Source organism: Brachypodium distachyon, chromosome 3 (assembly GCF_000005505.3).
Source record: "Brachypodium distachyon strain Bd21 chromosome 3, Brachypodium_distachyon_v3.0, whole genome shotgun sequence".
Lineage (NCBI taxonomy): Eukaryota > Viridiplantae > Streptophyta > Magnoliopsida > Poales > Poaceae > Brachypodium > Brachypodium distachyon.
In genome coordinates, this window is record NC_016133.3 from 9587963 (window position 1) to 9607604 (window position 19642).

A 19642-nucleotide genomic window follows, 5' to 3' on the forward strand; every position below is an offset into this window, starting at 1 on the left:
TTTTCTTGGACAATTGTATTTGACCGTGAGACATAAAAAATGACTGAAATGTTTTATATTCCCTCCATTTCATACTCAAATTTGAACTAAATTACTATAAAAATTATGAATATAAACTAAAATCATGATAAAAATTATGAAAATGGAAAGACTAATATTCAGAGGTAGCTAGATACGGAGTAGATAACAGATGGTGCCAAAAGATAAGATACAAAAATGACACGGGAAATAAGGAATCGGGCTGGCATCGCGAGGATGGCGTTCCCGGTAGCTATTCCACTCCCGAGACCCATCCTCCCTCTCCACTTCACCACCACCACCCGCGCCGCCGCGGCAAGAAGAACCCCGACTCCCCAACCCCTCCCCGACGAGCTCCAGCTCGTCGCCGACATCCGCTCCCCGCACAACCACATCCGCGTCGCCGACGTTTCCCCGCGAGCCGCCGGCCACCCCTTCGCCGGCGCGCGCCTTCTCCTCCTCGACGGCCCCGGCAACATCCACTCCGTCTCCTTCCCCCGCCGCCCCTACAGCCCCCTCACATCCACCTACCTCGACGTCTTCGCAGCCTTCCCACCCCTCCTCCCGCGCCCGTCCCTCGCCGTCCTCGGCTTCGGCGCGGGCTCCGCGGCGCGCGCCATCCTCCATTTCTACCCGCACGTATCCGTCCACGGCTGGGAGCTCGACGCCTCCGTTATCGCCGTCGCCCGGGACTTCTTCGGCCTCGCCGAGCTCGAGGAGAAGCACGCCGATAGGCTGGTCATCCATGTCGGCGACGCGCTGGAGGCCGACGCCGATGCCGTGCCGGGTGGAGGAGGCTTCGGCGGCGTGGTTGTGGATCTTTTCGCCAACGGGAGCGTGCTGCGGGAGCTCCAGGACGCGGCTACGTGGCGCCGGATCGGCGGGATGGTGGCTCCGGGAGGGAGGGTGATGGCGAACTGCGGCGGAGGCTGCGTGGAGGCGGAGGAGGAGGGGAGGGACGGCGAGGCGGTGAAGGATGCCACGCTGCGGGCCATGGCGGCAGCTTTCGGTGAGGGGATGGTGGTGGTGATGGATGTGGATGAAAGTTGTGTGGCCATGACCGGGCCGGTGGTGGAGGAAGCGGCGGCCTGGAAGGCTAGGCTGCCGCCGGAGCTGCGACAGTATGTTGAGACATGGAGGCACTATAATGGTTATGGCGACAAATGAAGTACGGAGTAGCTGGGGATTACGCACTCCAGTGGTTCTCAACACAAGAATGCTGGGTAATTTCTTGCTGACTCGATTGCACTTTTGGGACTAACAAAGGACAGAAAGTGTACAAATTGATCATGAGGTGAGGGCTTTAATGAATTGGCATTATTTAACACAGCTATGACACAACCGTTGAAGCGGAGGGAGATGCCCACGAAACAACCGTTGCGAGCCATTCTTTTTTTCTTTTAGAGAAACAGGCTTTTCGCCCGGTTCCATTTCAGTGACACCATGTTCACAGGAGTAGCACGCTTACAGATTATTAGCACAGCCCTGGCAACCTAAACGGTGAACAGCCTGTGAAGAACTAAAGACCAAAACAATCGAAAACATTCTTGTTCGTCGAATAGCATAGAGCAGAATCATGAAGAGACATCTAAACAGAGAAAGCGATAGCGCGTAACCCTGGCCTGCCAGACTGCCAGTGTGGTTCTCCTTTTCTTCAGAGACAGAGCCGCGGGACTTCTTTCGCCTTGGTTTCCATCAGCAGGAGGCAGCGGTCCGATAAGCTTAGACCTGCGCCAAATCACCTGCATGTCCATCCAAACATGGCCTGAAAATTACAGATCATTTCTCAACCTCCAGGTGTTCGACAACAATGCCGAGGTAATCATATTAGTAACAGAGTGTTTCTTATTACTCAGCCATGAAGTAGCAATAGCTTCAAAAGAAGACAGGCCAGTTTTTAACTAGAACAGATATATCATTCCACATAATTTGCATGATATGACAATCAAAGGACATGTGGTGGACTGATTCTACTTCAGAGCACAACAAACAAGATTTATCAGTTATATCCTGACGTTTGCTAAGGTTATCTCTAGTGAGTAACTTGTTGTTTGCTAACAGCCATAAGAACATGTGAACCCTAGGGCGCACAAAGATATTCCAAACAGAAGGAGAGTAGACAGGAGTAACCCCTCTATTATTAATCGCAGCATATAAAGACTGTGTCTTATAAACCCCTGTACTGTGCATTTTCCAGATCATCTGGTCAGGCTCACTGGTAAAAACCACACTGGAAATGATTTGCCTCACATCCTCCCATTGGTTCATCAGTCTGGGGGAGAAATCTCTCCTAAAAGAGAGTCTAATTACAGATCCATCCCACACATCACACAACCTAGCAGTTTGTTCATTACAGAGAAAGTATATTTCCCAAAATTGGATAGCAAGGCTAGAATTCCCAAACCAGTGGTCTAATCGACTGACCATTAGCGAGCCATTCTTTTTTTCCTTTTGGTACTGGTAATTTGTGTTGTACTGGTTTCATATTTGTGTCTAAGGTGAAAATTTCTGTACTTGGTCAGTAAAATTCTGGGAGAGAACAAATTTGTGATTTTTCAGCTGGTATCTCGGTTAAGTTCATACAATTTGTGCAATCCACGTGTCTTCCAGGAGCAACGTCGAGACCATCATCAGATAGTTCATACACTGTATGCTGCTGTTCATGATGTTCATCTAATTAAAGTGTCAGTTACTAACTATATCCATTTTGAAAAAGAGCTAGGTTTGCATCCTCTTAAGCTTAAGGGCAAAACAAAATGATGATCTGCATTGGGAATCACCACTTAGCATTTAGCAGTCTAAAAGGCATTTAACTTCAAACTTCAAAGCGTGAAAGGCTGTTTTCCATCCAAGAAACATCAAACTGCAGATGATTATAACAAGTTGACCCTTTGGATATTACCTTTTTCTCCTTTAACTTTTCTTTATAGGCATATCTGTTCTTTTTTGAGCATGGACGATTTCCTTCAAGAAACATCAAACTGCAGATGATTATAACATTCTGTCTGAATTTAGCTCAGACACTGCATGCTGTGGCGTTTTTTTTTACCATTTTGTCTCTTTCGATGACTGAAGTCACTGAACTATGTAGATGTTAAGCTCTGAAAACAGAAAGCAACTTAGACGGATATTGTAGCTGGTTCCTTCTCTAATTACTTAATAATAAAGAAAAGAAGAGATGTTCTGCATTAAAAAGTTTCTTCAAACAGCCTTAAAGAGTTTTTTTAGATATAAACAGCTTAAAGGAGTTGCATTATATTTAAAGCATGTAGCTTATCCCCTTCAAAAACACATAATACTTGATGGTCAGAACTAGTTGACCTTGCATAGATTCCTTATTCCCTTTTACTTTTGTTTTCAAGCAAAGACAAAGCTGGTCTTTTCTCCTCAGCTTGTCCTTATATCCCCTTTCCTGTTCACTTTTGCTCCTGCTCCCGTGCTTTCTCTTTAAGAATATTTCCGCTACCAAATTGAACACTTTTCCTTTGCATCTTTCTAATCCCTCTGTTCAGTGTTCTTGAAAGAAGATAAATATTGTGCAAATGAATCAAAAAGAGCTCCTCACTTTTCATTTCCTGCGCAACTTCCTTAGATTCTTCTCTCGTGCACTGCTGACCATTTCACTTGCGTTTTTTTTCTTTTTATCCCTTTGCAGCTCCCTTTCAAAGATCTTTTCTGCTCCCTTTCCTGGCTTGCTTATAAGCACACATATTGCACATCCATCTTTCATATCCATTGCTGTGCAAAGATCCACCTAGCTAGCTAACTGGTAGACCATGCAGAATTCTTCTCTCCTTTCACATTCGTTCATTATTCGATCACCTCTGAATTGACATATATGTCCATGTTGGGCTTGACCATTGCAGGGTGCAGCATGGGTCTCCGGAGGAAGATCATGCCCAAGAGAACCACCCAGGTGGCCGACGCCGTGGCGAAACTACGGCCGCTGAAGATGAAACGACCTCTTGAGGGTGCGGATGAAGAAGCTTCGGGACAGCTGACGCCGCTGACGGCGAACAACGCAGGAATATTCCTAGGTGCACCACCGCACTCCCCACCGGCGCCGCCCAAGAAGCCGAGGCTCGTGCTGGGGTGCAGCTTGGACGGCTTCAAGGTTCTAAGCGTGATGGACTTGCGTTGCTTCCTTCATTGAGCCTTGACAGCTTGTTCCTTTGTTTTTGTGTACTTCAGCCGTCAACTCAGAAGAAGGGTTTGTGCTTAGGCGGTTTTTCAGACATTTGCAGTTACTTTTAAGTTTTAACGTGGAGACGGATCCGAAATTCTAGGTATGGCATTGGCACAGATAGCGAAACCGGGCAAATGGATATTATGGAAAGTTTTAAATAGCGTGCAAAGCTATTTAGCGGCAGTCCAAAAATTGGTGTTATTTACAGTTTGATACGGCTCCATTTGTGTCTTCTATAGCTTTTTGGCCAATATCTTGGATAAAGCATCGAAATAGAAATGATGCTTTCGGTGTAAAATAGTAACTTTTTTATAGAGTAAATTTCACAAAATCACACGTTTCGGGGCAAACTTTTTGCGCAGGCATCAGGTTTGCTAATTTGTCCAAAAAACACAGTTCTACAAAAGTAACGAGTCAAGACTGTTTGACAGTTTTTCTTACAGATGTGTCCACATGTAAGACGACACGTCCGACCCGTTAACCTGTTATGTCCGTCCATCTTCTTCTTACTCTCCGGCGAAGCTCCCCGCGTCCATCCAGACCGCCTCCTGCGGCCCCTCCGCCCGAAGAGCGCTCAGTGGCGCTGTTACGACCTCCTGCACGAGCCCTTGGGCCACGGGCGCCCCCGAAGGCCCCGTTCTCCCATCGTCTTCCCGAGCTCCGGCAAAGCGCCGCCGAGCTTGAATCGTGCCTCGTCCATCCTCCCTCGACTCGCTACCGACTGCCGACTCCGGCCGGAGGACGAAGTCCATCCGCTGCACGTCGTCGAGGCTGTGCGCCTCGTCGCGGTTCACCTTGGGGCGGTAGAAGAACACCTCGCCCTTCTCCTGGATCTCCACTGCCGGCTCCGGCCTCGTCTTCGCCTCCGTGCCTTGCCCCATGGCCGCCTAGCTGCTTAGTTAACTTTCCTTGTGCTGCTTCTTCCTCGTACCCGTAGTCTTCGGCCAGATGTAGCTCGGCCCCCGTCGCTTGTCCGCGAGGCAGCCACCACACGAGCCCGCGGAAAGGCCGCCATTGCGCACGCCAATGCGTGCCGTAGCTGCGCTGCCTCTGCCGCAGCTGGCCCCGCCTGCTGTAGCCCCGGACTTGCCCGCGAGCCGCAGCCGCCGCTCCGCAGGCCCGCCTGCCCGTGAGCCCCCATCGCTTGCCCGAGCGTCGCTGCCACTTGGCCAAGTCGAAGCAACCGCCTGGGACGGGGCTCGCTTGTGGAAACTTCCCTCTGGAGCTCGCCATCAATGGCTTCGGCAAGGCGGCAACAATTTCGGCGACCGCCCTTTGGACCTTGACCTCGCCATCGGCAAGCTCGAGTGCCCCATCACGCCGGAGCTCGGGAAGCTCCCCTCGCGCCCCTCCTGTACCTTTGCTTAGTGGTGAGATTCCTGCGGACGTGGTGAAGCCGAGGCAGCTAACGGGTCGCGCCGGGTTAGTCCGAGACATCTCGCCTTACATGTGGGGCCCACTGTAAGAAGAACCGTCAAACGTCCTTAATTCGTTATTTTGGGCTCATTGGTACAGGCTGACTGTAAAACAATGGTTTTCGGATAAATTAGCGAAAGAGGGGGCTCCGTGAGAAGGATGCTCCAAAAACCGTGGTTTTGTGAAATTTACTCTTTTTTATATTGTAAGTTTGAAGATAGCCTACCACGTTTGTTTACCGATGGTGGTATATAAAAATACGCTCTCCAATCCATAACAAGTGTCTCAGACTTAGTACCACTTTGCACTAAAGTTTTTTGAGACACTTATTATGGATGGCAGGGAGTAGTAATTTGATACCGTTGGAGTTATTTGTTGTACTAATTTGAAAAAGGGTGTGTTGTGTGCCCCAAAGTAAATGATCAAGTCTTCCATACCCTCGGTGTTCCTTCGGTCCGTGACTCATGGGTTTTTGTTTGTGTGAGCTGGTTTTCGGACAGGCCTTTGGTTGTGCATCTAGTATTTGGGCCTTTGGATATAGAGAAGTCTGGTACTGAAACCAAAAACTTTGAGAAAAAGCCTAGAGTTGCACACATTATATACCATTTTTTAACTTGCAACAAAAATATGTAACTTCTAGAAAGCTTGTTTGAACACTTCTATATAAATATGTTAAAAACAAAACCCAATAATTGTATTTTAATCTGATTGCACATTTGCTCAAATCAAGTTGCACAAAAATAATAAGTGATATAGCTTGACCGTTTTGAAAGTGCGAGCCTAAGTTGCAATTCTAAAAACATCATGTTGCGAAAGTTACAAAATTTAGCACACAACTTGACAAGTTCACCCCAAAACTAAGAACCAAAAAACTTCGGTATGCAAATAATGAAAAGTCGGTAAAAAATGTGCTTGTAATTATAAAATATCAAGTTGCATAATTAATAAACTAAGGTTGCAACTGCAAAAAAGAAGCACAAAAGTTACACTTGTGATTATTGAAAAGTAAGCACAAATTTACGCTTATAGTTACTAAACTAAACTAGGGCCGCAGTGTGGAGAAAGTTAGCATGCAAAATTACACTTGACCCTGATTAGGATCAAGTGAAAAATGAACAAAATTTGTAATTTTAAAAATTAACACAAAAGTACACTTATAATTACTAAAGCTAGGTTGCAGTTCTAAGAATTTAGCACGCAAAATTACTCTTGACTGCTAATTAGAGATAAAAAAAGGCAACAAGATTACACTTGTAATTATTGAAGAATAAATCGCAGAAACTACACTTATAATTATTAAACTAGGTTACAATTGTAAACAATTATTAGCAAATTACACTTCTATTATTATGAAAAACACAAAGTTATAACTGCAAAAAAAAAGATACTTGTAATATTCCTGACTACAATCTAGAGATTAATGAAAAGATTAGGAAAAATTACACTTGTACTTATTGGGAAAAAACAAATATCACCTGGCTGCATGGACGGATTGGGCTTGCGTTGAAAGGAAAAGAGCCTACACGATGCTTCAGATAGAGAGACGAGGCACAAGAAAGAAACGGTCGATCGAGATCGCCAGTTCTTTTCCTGGGATATGGCCAAGTGACCTACGAGCTAGGTCCTGTCCTAGGCTCCTAGCTAGAAGGCCCGTTTTGAACTTTAAATTACAACCACGTTCTCTTTTTATTGAGAAAAGCCTTGCAAGTTTCTTGGGCTGAAACTTTGGACAATCGGGCTTTAGTTGAGGCAGCCGAGTTACACATCGGCTTAGAAATAAGAATTTCTCAAACAAGAAATAAGGAATAAGAAATAAGAAATTTCTAGGTGACCGTTCCCTAACAACTCTGTTTGAAAAATATCGTAGTCGTATAAGGGAATTCACAATAGTAGAGTCGGTATTGACTCTCCACGTCACCAAAAGTTAAAAGTAAAATAACACATATAATAAGTTGTGTCTTTAAACTGACTTTAACTCAATAATTCAACTTTAATTAAGATCAGTAGAGATATCCTAGCTATTAACGTGACGTGTGTTATCTCTCCTGATTATACGTCTGGTCCAGTGGGATTTGTTTGCCCTCTGCCCATCTTACCTTTTAATCGGAAAAATACTAGTCATCCTTTATGCTAGTATAAGTGGATCTAGGGCTTTAAATCAACTTCAGTGGCTGGCAGATATCTGCTGGTCCTTAGCGTAAAAAGCTCTTTAACAAAGGGTATACATATCTATGTTAATAACCCATAAAAAAGGAAACACATTATTAACTTCAGAAAATTGCAAATCAATACACTCTTTTGTTTCATAATATAAGATGTCTTACGTTTCTTTTGAACAAGGTTTTGACAAAATATTGCTCCATTAACATGTGACTCACTGTTATGAATTATAACCACAAGTATGCGGATTTTATAGAAATAGTAATGATATCGATTGTATATCACATAAATTAAATATATTAATGCGCTAACTATCGGTCAAAGTCTTGGTAAGAAAAATAAAATTTCTCTCATATTTTAGAATGAAGAGAGTATAGGACAACTACGGCGTCAGAGGTACGGCGTGCATGACTCCGACACGTGGCAGATTACATGGCTTGGAACAAGTACAGGGGAGCAGGGATATTGCACGCTCGCTAGCAAGTTTAACCGATCAGTATATGGTCCAGATATGGCAAAAATCAAGAGGAGAAAACATACTCGCATATAAGTATGTTTGAAATACAATATATGAGAAGGTCAAGCAAAGCACCTTGAACTCATTTTGACTAAGAAGAAGCAGCCTCTATGTCACATCTATATTAAGTTACCATTTACCAATTATATTTGCAGATCATCTGCATATTAGCACAAGCCTAGGAATCTCTCAGTTGTATCTATACATGAACTCCACATAGATGCATATAGATTGGATGATGAGGCAGACTGTTAATTAGTTGGGTATGAGTTTGAAGTGGGGCTTCTCCATAGATGGGGAAGGGTCGTAGCTGCCGTAGTCACTCGTCGCGACTGCTTTGAGCATGCGGGCATGCACTGCTTCGTCCTGTCCAGCTTCTGTCCCCTGAAAATGGATCCACGAAATGTAAGCCCAAAGCAGACCGGCCTGAGATGGAGATGCCACTTGATATACAAACATATATATGCTGAATTGCTTGCTTACCTCTGCTTGCTGACCTAGAGATTCTTGATCAGTCAAGAGGCTCCGCTGTCTCCCTGGAAAACACAGAGAGTGCGTCATCTAATTTCCATGACCCATGAGATGCATCACCTAAGACTAAGAGGCAGTGCAACAACATCTAGCTATCTAACACCTTCAATCATGACCCAAAAAAACATGCAAGAGCAGTAAACATCGGTGGTGGTTCCATTAGGCAAAGGCTTGAAACAAAGGGGAAATAGCTCAACAGTTTTGTTAGAACAAAGAACCATACTGTGGCATGAGACAAACCTGCCAACGAAGTCGAAAGCAACAAGGTGAAGACGAGAGCGAAGAGAGCGGTAGATCTCCGTTGCATCCTCATTTCTGGGCTACTCACGCAATGCATACGCTTCCTCTCTCTCCCTCAGTAACACATGGAAGGCATGAAACAACGTTAGAGGACGACTGGAGGGTGGTGAAGAAGCAGAGGCCTTTTCTGTACCTTTTCTTAAGCAGAGAGAGCGGAATATATAACAGGGCAGGTGGGCAATCCTTTACATGCGACAAACGCGTATCCCACTTCCTCTAGACAAATTCCAAAGGAAGGAATTGTTGATTGTTTTTGTTTTTCCTCCTGGGGCAAAAGTGGAGAGCAGGCAGTTTTCTGTGTGGAATTTTCCTGATGTGGGTCACCATGTATAGCTTCTGGCCTCTTTCTTCTTTTCAGCTTTAATTACTACATATGCTCCTAAATTTAGCTCTAAGTGAACAAGTTTATAGATTTGTTCTAAGTGAACAAGTTTATAGAAAAATCTACTAACATCTAAAACTTTAAACTTGGCCAAACTTATTTTGTTTTTGACTTGAGACAAATTAAGAGCATCTTATATTTAGCAACAGAGTTACTAGTACGTATTAAGAGGCAGTAAGTAGCTGACAAGTGCAACATGACAAATGGCTTCTTTCAGTTGTTTTTCATGCTGCTTTTACCTGACCACTGGCCACATGGGCTTTAGGGAAATGAGTAGTATATCTCATTAATAGGTCTTTGTCTCTGGTCAGTGCCAGTTGTTGTTGGTATGCATAATTAAAAGTTGGTCATATTTGCAGGATGGATTTCCCGTTCAGATATCGATTTCAGCAACCCGTAGGTTGCTTTTTGAGGTAACTTTTGTTTTTAAGGGGGATACCGGCCGGCCATGTGCTGAATGGAAGGAGCACCGAGTTTCAGATCCAACGGCCTCACCTCACCTTTCACAATCCACCACTTCTGACACACCCGTATCTGTTCTACGTCGGACCCAGGCAAGCAATTCATCGGTGCCGTTGTGTATGGGTGGGGCATGAGGTTCGGGGATTTTCTAGGCCTGTGTGAAAATGTTTTTTTTCTTTCAAACGATATCCGGGGGTTTCTTTCCCCCGCAAGCCTAGTTTTTTTTAACTCGTACTGCTACTAAAGACAGACTGATCCTTGGCCAAGCGTTTTGTCGCGACCGGTAAGCCGAGAATCATACGATACGAGATCAGAAGCACTCACACGATGGAATGTTAAAAATGGAAAGTGGGATGAAATGGAGCAAGAACAGTATGGTAGTGCATTCCAATTGTTCAGGGACATTATATGTGGATCACAATCACATTGGGCTAGACATTAGACAGTGCTCACGCATGTCCTCTCCTTGTCACCACCCTTTCAGGTTAGTTAGCATATTCCATCACCATGCCATGGGAAAAAACACTGCACACACACAAAGATAGGAAAAGAGGGTGTTTTCATGGCAACGGCATCAAAGCGGAAACCCGTCGACAGCGCGGCGATGATTCAGAAGGAGAGTTGAGTGTTTGAGGACGAGGAGATCCATAGTGCTCCTGATGATGTCCAGATAGAAAGAAAGTGCATGGACAACCAGGCAAGCGCACTGTCATCAGGAGAAAGCTGGTAGTGGAGCGTAAAGGGAGGGCTCCCTCCACTACGGGCATACAAAGTATGTGATTAGATTAGATGCCGTCTTTTATGCTGGTGGGACTCTAATTAGACAAATTAGATGCCGCCCTTCTGCGCATGGTGGTTGGCACTTCGATGGCAAAGCAGCCGCCGGGGCAGTGCTTTCGATTTGCTTTGCTTTGCTCTCCCTTCATCTGGGGCTGCACAGCATGCATGATGGGATCAAAGCTGCTACTGCTTTCGTTCCGGCCTCTCTTTTTCGTTGTACATAGTCTTGTGCATGTGAAGATCAAGCATATAACACAAAGTAGATCTTGTGCATATGCCAGAGAGTTGCGAATGATAAAAGTTACTAATTTTGTACTAAATCCCCGACACTTACTATGATCGGAGGGTTTTGTCGAGCAAGTTGAACTGAAAATAAGGCCAGACATAGTTCAGATGCTTGTCATTTCTCTATTTACTCTTAGTTAATCTACTGTGCAAGAGAAAATCTGTGCTTACAAAAAACACCTCTACTTTTCGGAAGAGGTTTTTTACGGTACATTTTACTAGTGCTAGGGAGGAGTAGTATTAGGCGGTTGATTTTGGAAAGTTATTACAGACTATTATCATGAAACATCTCTTTCCTTTTATACAGCGAATCTCCGCTTGTAGCTTGGCCCTGTCTCGTCAGTATAACTCGCCGGCACAGCATGCATCGTCGGCCCAGCCCCTGCATGCTACCCGTCTGGCCCTGTAGTGTTATTCGGTTGAATTTTGGTTTATTTCAAACTTCTATATGAATTTTGGTTTAAAAAATAACATTTTCAATAAAGAAAAAAACGGATACACATTTTTCCGTGCGATAATTACCGTGCAGTGACAAATCAAATTAGTAAAAGAGTAATTTAGATGTAGGAGTCGACGACTCGTTTTTCATCAAATATGTAAAAATATATTTTATGGTCACACTTATGGTCATGTCTTATAATGGAGGGGTGGAATCTTGCGCGGCTTCCATAGCACGCCAATGGAACACCCCAAGCTGATCACCATCCGCATAGAGAGTACACCCAGAATTAGTATACAGTTAGCTGAATGTGCATCTTGTTTTCCTTGTTTTAAGGTGATGCACTCAAGGCGCTACCAACCGTCATCGCGTCATGGGTAACACAACCCTACCAGAGTTGCCAAAGAAGCTTTGGGTTTGCTGTGGCACAGACAAGATATCCAAGGAGCTGGTATTGATCCAAGATACCAAGGGCTATATATAGAGATGGTCGAGAGATTGAGAGTCAATGTTTTTTACACAGTATAAGAATAAGTAGCCCCTTTTCAATTTACAGAAATATCAGAAAAAATTCTCTAGTCAATATAGTAGTACCGCCGTTCCTAAATCTATACCTATTTAAAAAATACGGACCGTTCCCTTTACCGTCGTCTGTCAAACTTTCCATAAAATTTGTGGGCCCCATGATTGCACCGAATCTATCCATATCTATATACCAATGTAAAAAATACGGATCATTCCAACTTCTTTTCTCCCTTTTTTTCGTCAAGCTCCCGAGACCCACCATGTCCGTCCGCATGCAAACCACTCCTTCGTCCGCTCCAGACGCCGAGCAGGGGAACATGTTTGTTCTCTCAGCTCTCATCCCCCGGCGTGTTGATCTGGGCCAACGGGAGCCGCTACGACAACGCGCACTAAGGCGGTTCAGCAGCCGTTTAATTCCACAGAAAACAGGGGAACATGTTCGTTCTCTCGGCTCTCATCCCCGGCGTGTTGATCTGGGCCAACGGGAGCCGCTACGACAACGCGCGCTAAGACGGTTCAGTCGTGATTATGGGGGATGATTGAGGAGGAGAAAAGGAAGGGAAGGACCATGGGATACGGTTTAGAGAATCTGGACGGGTTGCGGGTCGAGGAGGCGTCATCGAGGGCGGAGATTGCGGCGCCGGCGCACATGTGTGCTGGTTTTGGCGCTAGGAGGAAGACGGACACGAACGCTCGTGCGGGCATGCGCTGGGCGCTCTCGGGGAAGCTGCTCCAAGAGAGAGAACAGGTGTGGCCCAAGAGGAAAAAAAAGAAAAAGAGAGAAGAGAAGACCCAAAAGTGGCTTTCCTTGGTTGTGGCAGCGCACGGACATTCTGCTAATTAAGTCAAAAAATTAAACTTTGACCAAGTTTATAGAAAATTATATGTAGAGTATCAAATGTATATATTATGAAAATATATACTGTTTTCGATTCATATTACTTGTTGTACTAAATCATAGACAAGTAATATGGATCGGAAGAATTATCAAAATAAATTTAGAGTTTTGATGAAACTTTAGTAAGTTTAACTCAAGATAAACCCAGAACATCCTACAGTTACGAAGGGAGTGAGTATGTTTGAGACGAAACATAAGAAATTACGTCACAATATATTCACATAGAAGAGCAAAGTTATAATTGCCCATATTTGGATCTAGGCGTGCCTTGCGCATGGTTACAGACTTGCACGATTTACTTAACCCATACTTCTTTAATGGATCTTGGACTATTTGATCTTTCCAAGGGTGGCTTTTTCTCGTGTGTGGTACATGGACTATAATCACACAATTGGCACCTTCCCTAGTTTGCCGCTTGAACAAAAGAAGAATGCAGTTAGGTGCAGAAAATTGTTTAAATCACTGAGGCTGGATTTGGCATTGAGATGAATTATGATAATCCAGCTTTTTCAACCGACTTTTGGCTATTTTTGTTTTCATGTTTAGGTAACTAACTTTTTCCTGTTTTTTATGTATTTTTCAACAAAAGAATATAAAATAAATTCAACGTAGCACGGTTCATCAATGCCAAATTAAGCCTGGGCCGCTGAACAGTGAACAAGATGATACAATTTTGCAAGGAACTTCTGAAAAAAACCTTTAGTTGGCGAAACTTGTTTTAGGAACTCCTTCATACAATGATTTTGGTACGGAGTAATACGTTCCAAATGAAACAATGCTTTTAGTAATTTAAATGTTTCGGATCTAGTATGTGCTAAGTTAACAATTTTTTAGAACTCTATGACAGCTAGAATTTTTTTCCTGAGCGGGCTACAATTGATCGGACAAATAAGAATGGCTGCATGTATGGGCCTGAATGATTTACGATGGCAGCCTACTTCTTAGAGTTGTTCTTCCATGAATATTTGGCCCAGATACTATAAAGCCTGTCAAATTGGCACAGAACAAGAACCATCCATTATCCCGTCCGCCCCCTCAGGCCTCAGGTTCCCGTCGCCGCCGCCCGTTTCCGATCCCGTCGCAGAGGAGGCACGGTTGCCGTGCGATGATGCTGGCGACGGTGGCCAACCCAAAGTGGTACGAGCGCGTGCCGCTGCGGACGCGCCGGACAGCGGAAAGGTGATCTCGCTGTACGTCCGCGTCCTTCTCCGATGCGAATTTGGGCAGGCTGACGCCATGTGGGGGCGTCTTCTCTTTGAGTTCTCGATGCAGCCCTGCCGGCCGGCACGAATCCACTCCCATCACCGATGGCTTTACCAAATTTTAGTGTTCTGCTGTGAAAATGTCCGATCTGTACTGTATGTATGAGCTTTCCATTGGAGCTCTGGTTGTGCTGCTGCTCTGCATACCGAGACGGATGCCAACGTGGACTGCCCGCTAATTTAGAAAATTTACAGGGGATTTTTGCAAAAGTCCCGATAGAATATGGGCTGCAGGTTTATTTTGGAAATTTACAGAGATTTCTTTAAAAAAAGACCGATGACAATTAATTAGGGACAGCGGAGTACTTAGCTAATCCTTTCCAATTGCACCGTCGTCTTGGGGCAAGTACAATGAAATAATGCCACGCAGAATAATTACTAATGTGAAAGAGAGAGTAATGGAAAAAATCACCAGCGTTCTCTTATTTAGGAGATGTTTTTTATTAAAAAAATGTCTTTTCACAAGAAAGATTAAACAAAGATAAAGTAATTTTTTAAACATTGTGTAAGATTTCACCTTCTCTTAGCATTTACTTAACTAATTTTATTCATCTAATTATTAATTGTGATATGACAATACGAGATAACCTACTATAAAACTGTTGTCTTTTTCTAAATGATGTAAAACACATTAAAAATACGAATTTTATCGACCAGTGTACATGCCCTTAGTGAATGTGTTTTTTATGTTCTTGGTGCAGGTGCTCATCTTGTCTCATAATGCTTCTTGGTACAATTTTTTATGTGTTCAGACGAGATGAGATGCAATTCATGTTAAGCCATGAATCAATGATCTTTTTTATGTGAAGAAAATTTCAGTTTGGATCAGATGCCATTTTTATGTGATCGTTTCTAACTTTCTATGTGCTCTTGTTGTGTTGAGCCAATTGTTGATTATTATTACGTGGTCTTGTGAATTGATGATAATGTGAAAATATCCCAAAAATTAATTATTTTTTAAGAGTAAAAGGCTTCGCGCCCTGGTTCAGTTCATATGAAATGAAGCAACAGTTATCAGTTAAGCTCCAAATTACAAGCCCCTGACTGCTTGTAATTTTTTATCTCATAAAAAAATAACTATTTGCAAAAGATAATACAATTTTCAAGGTGTATGCCACAGAAATTAACTATCTGCAAAAGAAATCACGCTATTCGCATCCGACAACCAAAGGGGGATGGAAGAAAGAAACGCACGAATCGCACGTTTGCAAATCTTTGGACTGCATGCTCGCCACCTCGAGGACTAGAAGGAGTAGGGGGCAATCTTCAGATTAACAGGATCTAAACATACAAAGGGCTTATTGGAGGACATAAGCCCAGAAGACCAGTCTAAGGAACTACCTCCACCGCGGACGCGCCAAGGGAATCAGATGGGAAGGTGGTTCTCATGGGAGGCGTTGGATCTAACCCAAATTCGTCAACGAAGGGTTCCAAGGGAGGGGACGTTGTACACCTATAAGACATCTAAAAGCTACTATATCCAGCGGAGAATCGCCATATTTTCTAAATAATACAAATTAAATAATCATTTTTGAAAATAATACGCGTTTTTCAGAATTTTTAAAAATAATACGCCCTCGGTCTGGGCCAGGCCGATTAGCTCCAGTCAGTCTGGCCGAAGCCGATTAGTTCCAGTTGATCTGGGCAAAGCTGAGCTTCCCCAAGCTACTTAGTTGCATGATCAATGCATGTTTAAATGGACGTAGTTTGTGTTTCGTCCACAGATCCAACAATTCGACTGAAATTAAGGCACGACTGAAATTAAAAGAGCAAATTAACAGAAGCTGGTTACAGAACTGAGGCACGATTGGACTGAAATTAAAGCACGATTGAACAGAAGCTGGTTACAGAACTAAGGCAGGATTGAACTATTTGCTCTCTTAGGTTTCAATTTCAGTTCAATCGTGCCTTAGTTCTGTAATCAGTTTCTGTTAATTTGCCCTCTTAATTTTAGTCGAATTGCTGGGTTTGTGGACAAAACACAAGCTACGTTCATTTAAACATGCATTGATCATGCAGCTAAGTAGCTTGGGGAAGCTCATCAGTTCCAATCGGCTTGGACGACACCAACTGGAACTAATCAGCTTCGCCCAGGCCAACTGTAACGAATCAACTTTGCCCAGACCAACTGGAACTAATCGGCTTCGGCCGGTCTGATTAGTTCCAGTCGGCTTGGCCGAAACCAACTGAACTAATCAGCTTCGCCCAGGCCAGCTGGAACTAAGGGCATGTACAATGGTTGATAAGAATGCCTTATCTTAGGTGTTCCACGTCATTTAGAAAAGACAACAAAACATGTTGTACAATGGATTATCTCTTGGTGTTATATCTTAGAATTAATGATTAGATGAATAAAATTAACTAAATAAATACTAAGAAAAGGCAAATTCCAGTACAATGAGAAATTTGTCTTATCTTTGTCTTATCATTCTTGTGAAGAGATCATCTCTTAATTAAGAGAAGCCTTGTGTCTTTTCTTCATTTCTCTCTCTTTCACGTCAGATTTTATCCTATGTGGCGTCGCTAAGAAAAGGCTGACGTCACCCCATTGTACATGCCTCATGAGATTCGTCCAAGCCGATTAGTCGCCGACTGCCCATAATCGGCTTAGGCCAAGCCGGCTGGCCCTAATCAGTCTGGCCCATGCCGTGGGTGGCCTAGTTTTGTAAATTTTTTTAAAGCACATATTATTTTCGAAAATGATAAATAATTTGTATTATTTTAAAAAAAATTAGCCGGAGAATCATGCTTCTCTCCCTCTTTCCACTCTGATTGACGGTGACAGCACGGAGGAGAAAGGAAAAATAGTCGTAATAGGGGATACATAGGCGCCGAGGTATCAGGTGAAAACATTCAATGGGTGCAAACTTGCGAATTTCGTCCGTCCACCGTTGGATCTCGAAGCTGTGGTCCAGATCAGACGCGGGAGTCCACCCCATCCTTAAAAGCTATTTTGCAGAAACCCCCTCCCACGTCCTGCTTTTTTCTCCTCCTGTAACCCTTTCTCCCCTAAAAAAAAGCTCCCTATCTGTTCCCCTTCCCCACCCGATCCAGCGAGGGAGCTGGTCGCCGGCAACCTACCGCCCGCGACCGGCGACCACCCCTCTCCTCGCAACCCAGCCTGAGCCCCACCTCTCCTCTGCTGCCCCCATCCTCTCGGCCGCCCCACCTGTGTCCTGACGACGGAAATCAGAGACCACGGCGGCGCCGGCCCCACGATCCGGCGAACGGGGCGGCATCTCAGGCTGACGTCCGCGGCGCTGCACCACGCGGTGCCAGAGGCGGCGCTGTCCCCCTGCGTCGGACACCCTACGGCCTGGCGCGCCGGCGACCACCGCGCTGGCCCCACCTACGGCACGGCACGAAAGCGACCTCGTCGACCATTGCCTGGCGGCCGCAGTGGAGCTGCTCCCAGCAAGGGAGACCGTACAGCTACGGTCATCACACCGCTTGGTGTTGCCCCAGACGACTGCTACTTGGGCAGTTGGGCTGAATTTTGGTTTTCTTTACTGAATTTTGGTGTTGAAGTGTACTGAACGAGCTGCACTAAAACTTTGTGATGTTTGAACTGAATGAAGACGAGCAGTGCCTGTAACTTCAACATCTTGAATGTATAAATATTTGTTGTTTTGCTGTACCCTAATCGATGTAATTGTGCAGAAATTTCTAGAATGGATGTGAGTGTACAGGAAATGCAGAAAGTACTTTTGTGTTCTCCTGTGTTGCTGAATGTACATAATTTCGTGGAAAGAGCTATCTAGTAGTTGTTCCGATGAACTGGAAGTACGATTTTGAATATGAATGTACAGATATCCAGAAAAAATTGCTCTTTTACAGCAAATCAGGTTTTCAGCAAATCTGATTGTCTTTGTGCCAAAACGAATAAATTTCTGGAAGATAATAGATTATGGCATGGCAATGCCAGGACAAAATACATGTAACAGTAAGTCCATCTAAAAATTGAGTAAACTGCTATATCTAACAGCAAAAAAATAGGCATAAAGCCCTTCTAAAAATCATGCAACACAGTAGCTTGGACCAGGTTGACATCGCCTTGATAAATGCATCATACTTCTGATCGCACAAGTAATGTGGAGCTTCAACAAAACCTGCAGTTTGAAATGAACTGATTAGTGTTAGCTCCTTGGCGTGCTTACCTGTGTGCTAACAGTAGTCCGGTGCATGGCAGGGGACACAGAATCGGCACCGCCGTTGCTTATGATGATCGGCAGTGCTGCGTGCTCAGAAGGGCGAGTCACGGCCGGCGGCGGAGGCAGAGCTTTGGGCATCACAGCCGGCGTCGGAGCACTGGACGAGGGAGCGCCGGGCGGCGGACGCGCAACTGTGCATCAAGGCATGTGGCAGCCTGGGTATCATGGCCGGCGTTGGAGCGTCGGGCATCACGGCCGAGGGACCTCGAAACGGGGCAGCACGGGGCGGCGCAGCCCACAGGGCATCGCGGGGCGGCGGAGCTCGGGGGCGCGGAGCACCAAGAAGTGGGGGATCATGGGGCCGCTGAGTACCGGACTGGGGAGCGCGGGGCGGCGCTGCACCGGACGGAGGAACAGCAGGTGGAGGATCCATCGCGGCGGCAAACGAAAGGTCGTCGAATCGTTCTCCAACAGAAAGGGTTACAGGAGGAGAAAAGTGCAGGGCGTGGGAGGGGGTTTCTGCAAAATAGCGTTTAGGTGATGGGGTGGACTCCCGCATCTGATCTGGACCACAGATTCGAGATCCAACGGTGGACAGACGAAGTTTGCAAGTTTGCACCCATTAAAGGTTTTCACCGGATACATCGCCTGCATAGGCTCCCAAGAATAAGACATCGATTGATTGCAACACTGAGAAGAATAACCTGTTAGAGACCACTCTGACATGCCTTAGACATTGTTGGTCATGTCCTGACTTTTGAAAAACATCTGCAATAGACATTTTTGGTTACTCTCTGACAATCGATTTGGCCTGGTTTAGGCCCAAGAAATTTGAGCCCTACCCTCGAACTTGATTAGTAGGTAGCCCTCCAGTAGAAACATGTGTCTTTACTCATGCACATGCATCGAACCAGACCACAATGCGAAGTACTAGCCTGACTAGGCAAATTTATCAAAAAAATCATGTTTACCCCAAGACACTCATTTTTGGGAGACGCATCTCTCAGGTCACCTCTCGCGGGACGATCCATTTGGCCCTGCACGGTCCGTTTGTGGGAAACGGACCAAAAGCGTGGTCCAGCGAGGCAACGTATTTGGGCGGGCGTCCGCCTTTTTGTCCACGATGACACATTCCAGGCGCAAATCTGCGCTGGATTTGCGTCCCTACGGACCGAGAAACGGAGCGCTGGCTCGGTCCCCGCGTCTGCTCGGTCAAACATTTTCGCCTCCCCGTCCCCACATGACAGCGACGCAGAAACACGCGTCGCGGTCATATTAAAAGGTGACCAGCCCCTATCGACATCCCCACTCCACCCGCCTTGCCAAAAAC

General features: G+C 45.0%; 2 protein-coding genes across 5 annotated transcripts; one reads left to right on the plus strand and one right to left on the minus strand.

Moving 5' to 3' along the window:
* Window positions 1-227: 227 nt before the first annotated feature.
* LOC100840226 lies at window positions 228-4023 on the plus strand. Of its 4 annotated transcripts, none has more exons than XM_014901220.2 (2): window positions 228-1241; window positions 3885-4023. In XM_014901220.2, exon 1 carries the CDS (start codon window positions 256-258, stop codon window positions 1183-1185), a length of 930 nt encoding a protein of 309 aa, XP_014756706.2. In that variant the 5' UTR covers window positions 228-255; the 3' UTR covers window positions 1186-1241; window positions 3885-4023. The 4 variants fall into 4 exon arrangements, with proteins under 4 accessions (XP_014756706.2, XP_024317553.1, XP_014756707.2 ...); XM_024461785.1 differs by having other exon boundaries at window positions 228-1312; window positions 3885-4018; XM_014901221.2 differs by lacking the exon at window positions 3885-4023 and adding an exon at window positions 3674-3788.
* Window positions 4024-8292: 4269 nt separating this feature from the next.
* Window positions 8293-9306, minus strand: LOC100839927 (protein CASPARIAN STRIP INTEGRITY FACTOR 1). The gene is made up of 3 exons (XM_003573027.4): window positions 9069-9306; window positions 8781-8833; window positions 8293-8681 (listed from the first exon to the last, which is right to left on the minus strand). Exons 1-3 carry the CDS (start codon window positions 9163-9165, stop codon window positions 8553-8555), a joined length of 279 nt encoding a protein of 92 aa, XP_003573075.1. The 5' UTR covers window positions 9166-9306; the 3' UTR covers window positions 8293-8552.
* Window positions 9307-19642: the final 10336 nt, after the last annotated feature.